This window comes from Benincasa hispida, chromosome 12 (genome assembly GCF_009727055.1).
Source record: "Benincasa hispida cultivar B227 chromosome 12, ASM972705v1, whole genome shotgun sequence".
Taxonomy (NCBI): Eukaryota; Viridiplantae; Streptophyta; class Magnoliopsida; order Cucurbitales; family Cucurbitaceae; genus Benincasa; species Benincasa hispida.
This window is the reverse complement of record NC_052360.1, coordinates 8,886,562-8,889,466: the sequence shown is the minus strand read 5'-3', so window position 1 is coordinate 8,889,466 and position 2,905 is coordinate 8,886,562. Positions and strand designations below refer to the sequence as shown.

Below are 2,905 nucleotides of genomic sequence, written 5' to 3'. Positions count from 1 at the left end.
TTTGTAATGTTTTTAGTTATTTATTTACTCGCTATTTTTATGATATTTTACTCAAATTGACAATTGAATAGAATAATTAGCTTGTTTCGTTTTCCCTCAAAAGTAACACATATTTTATTAAAAAATTTTAAAAGTGATTTTTTTTTTCACATATACTAATTCATATCCTCTATTAACCATTAACTTAAACATAAACAAATAGCTCTTAATATATATACCAAAAGAAAACCACCTCACAATTAATTAATTCAAATAAATTCATAACGTACATAGACACAAATATTCAAGAAAAAGATCTTGAAAAGGAATATAATATTTAAAAATCTCTGTTTGTCTCCTAACAATCACTGGCCACCAGATACAACTTCGGAGTACTTCTTCAGTTTCTCTCTCGTCATATTTTTCAACGGTGGAAAATTATCAAAGATCCGACTTCTCGAATAACTTATCAAATTCAAGAGATAACACAAGTATTTGGGTTGTATTGTTCTTGATATGGATAATAGTAATGAGTTGTGGGGTAAGAATGGAAGGCATTGCAAGCCTTAACCCAATCAATTTGATCAATTTTGGGTTGAGCTTCTTCTTTCTTTGGGTCTGGTTTCTTTGCTTCTTCTTTCTCTGGTCCAACACTAATAAGGTAAGCTGATGGCCAAACCTTTCTTACTTTCTTAACAATTTTAATTGGGTCTGCAGTTCCAATCACTGTGATTTTGTTCTCTTTTGTGTCTGCTGCCACTGATACAATACCTGCAAGTTCAATCAATATATGGTTCAGAAAAAAAATATTAATGTAAATTTGAATTTACAAAAATATTGATGGAAATATCGATATAATGTTGATGACGGTGAATATTTATGAAAAATATTTTAAATTGGTAAAATAAAAAACGACAATAAATCAGCCATAGAAACTAAATTTAGAAGAGGGAGTTTGTTGAGGTTACCTAAAAGTCCAGAAACAGTACCCATCACCTTTCTCTTTGTCTTTGCATCACATATTTCAACTTTCAGCACAACTTTCTGCAGATTTAAAAAGAATTCCATTAATCATTAGTCGTTAAATCACCATTGACTTAAAAAGGTAAATTTAATATTATCCGAACGTTATTAATTTTAAACCTGGTAAACCCACATGTATTTTAACATTAAAAAATAATTAATACTTACCATCATTTTTGTTGGGAAAGGTTAGGGTTTTGAAAGAACTATGGAGGAGTTGCAAACAACGATCACAGAAATGGGAGATTAAACTTTCGATCTCGAAAGACGAAGTATATGTCGATTATCGTTAAAGGAAGGATTAGTTAGGAGTTTGGATGTGTAAATATTCAGTGTGGGTGAAGAATTGTTGAAGATCAAAAGAGGAATGAGAAAGTGGAAGTTGGAAGATAGAGAGAGAGGAAGGGAAAGTGTTTAATTTATAGAGAAGGAAAAGAAGGGAGCTATTAGGAATTGGAATTAGATTAGTTTCTGGGAAAATGCAATGAACTTTACATTACATCACAAAGCAAAAAAGTGTACTTTTTATCTTGATCTTGGTGGGAATCATGAACGTTCGTTCTGAGTACAAATGAGTAAAAGAAATTCAAACTTTTTTCAAAAAAGATTTTAACAACTCAATTATATATATATATATATATATACATTTTTAATATTTCTTTGGTTCATTTTAAATCCTATACTTATAAAATGACTTTACAAAATGAATTATTTTGGACGTTTCATTTTTATTTATTTTAATTTTTAGAGATCATAATTTTCACGTTTTAAGAAAAGAGACCCAAATGAACTAACATTGAGAATTAAAAAAAATATATTAATATTGAAAGTACATCAACCAAATAGAATTTTAACCTATTTTTTAATTCTAAAATGTGTAAAAAATATCTAAAAACAAAATCGATATTTAAATTTTAAAACTCATTTTAATTTCATGCAAAATTGTTTGCATTTTTAATCTATAATTTTTTAAAGAAAAGGAAATAAGAAATTTTTATCAAACTTTTTCCATAAAAAAAAAAAAAAAAAAAAAAAAAAAAAAAAAAAAAAACTCATTATTATCCAAAGTAATTCTCTTTTTTATCTTTATTAAACAGAGGCATTGAGTAATTAATTTAAAAAGAATATTAATGGATTTGGTAAATTAAAAGTAATGTGAACAGTGAACAGGGATCAAACCGCGTTTACATACACGTCTGTGCCTTGTCCGTTTTACAGATTTATTTTTTTAAAAAAAAAAAAAAAAATTAATCAAAGAGATCCATGACTTTGACTTGAACTTTTCAATTATAAAATGAAGACTTTGAAACAAACAAAATAAAGGCTACACATTTATGACTTATCACACCATAGTATCTACTACTGTAGTTTTTCTTCTAAAATTCTACAGTTTTTGGAGTGTCTGACCCCAAAACTTAAGTAGTTTAAGTACATTTGTTATAGAGACTTTAATTAACTACAATATTATTATTTTAAATTCATCTTGGTCTTCATTTTTCTTACTCATCATTTCTTTTTCAAACACAGACTATTATAACATATGTATTATAGTAATCATTGATTATTATAATAATTCAATGCCCTAAACATCTCATTTGTGTTTACTTTTCTTCCATGGTATCTTTCGAGTCCTTTTCCTTCTTCTCTCTTGAAAAAGTTTTGTTGGGTGGAATATTCTTCTGGGTCAATAATTGGAAGTGGGATGGAAAAGCGTGAGTTGATTTTATTTTTAATGGATTTTCAATCTCTTCTGTAATGATAATAACAATAATTTATTACTTAAAAATATCATTTTGATCCCTATACTTTCATATTTGTTTAATTTTAGTCATTGTATTTTTAAATGTCTAATTTTAGTCTCTATACTTTCAATAAATTGTAGGGAAAAATACATTTTTTATTC

General features: G+C 27.0%; 1 protein-coding gene across 1 annotated transcript; it reads right to left on the bottom strand.

Annotated features, from left to right (window-relative positions):
• Nucleotides 1-213: 213 nt before the first annotated feature.
• LOC120067745 (heavy metal-associated isoprenylated plant protein 39-like) lies at nt 214-1,494 on the bottom strand. The gene is made up of 3 exons (XM_039019308.1): nt 1,171-1,494; nt 948-1,023; nt 214-750 (listed from the first exon to the last, which is right to left on the bottom strand). Exons 1-3 carry the CDS (start codon nt 1,174-1,176, stop codon nt 455-457), a joined length of 378 nt encoding a protein of 125 aa, XP_038875236.1. The 5' UTR covers nt 1,177-1,494; the 3' UTR covers nt 214-454.
• Nucleotides 1,495-2,905: the final 1,411 nt, after the last annotated feature.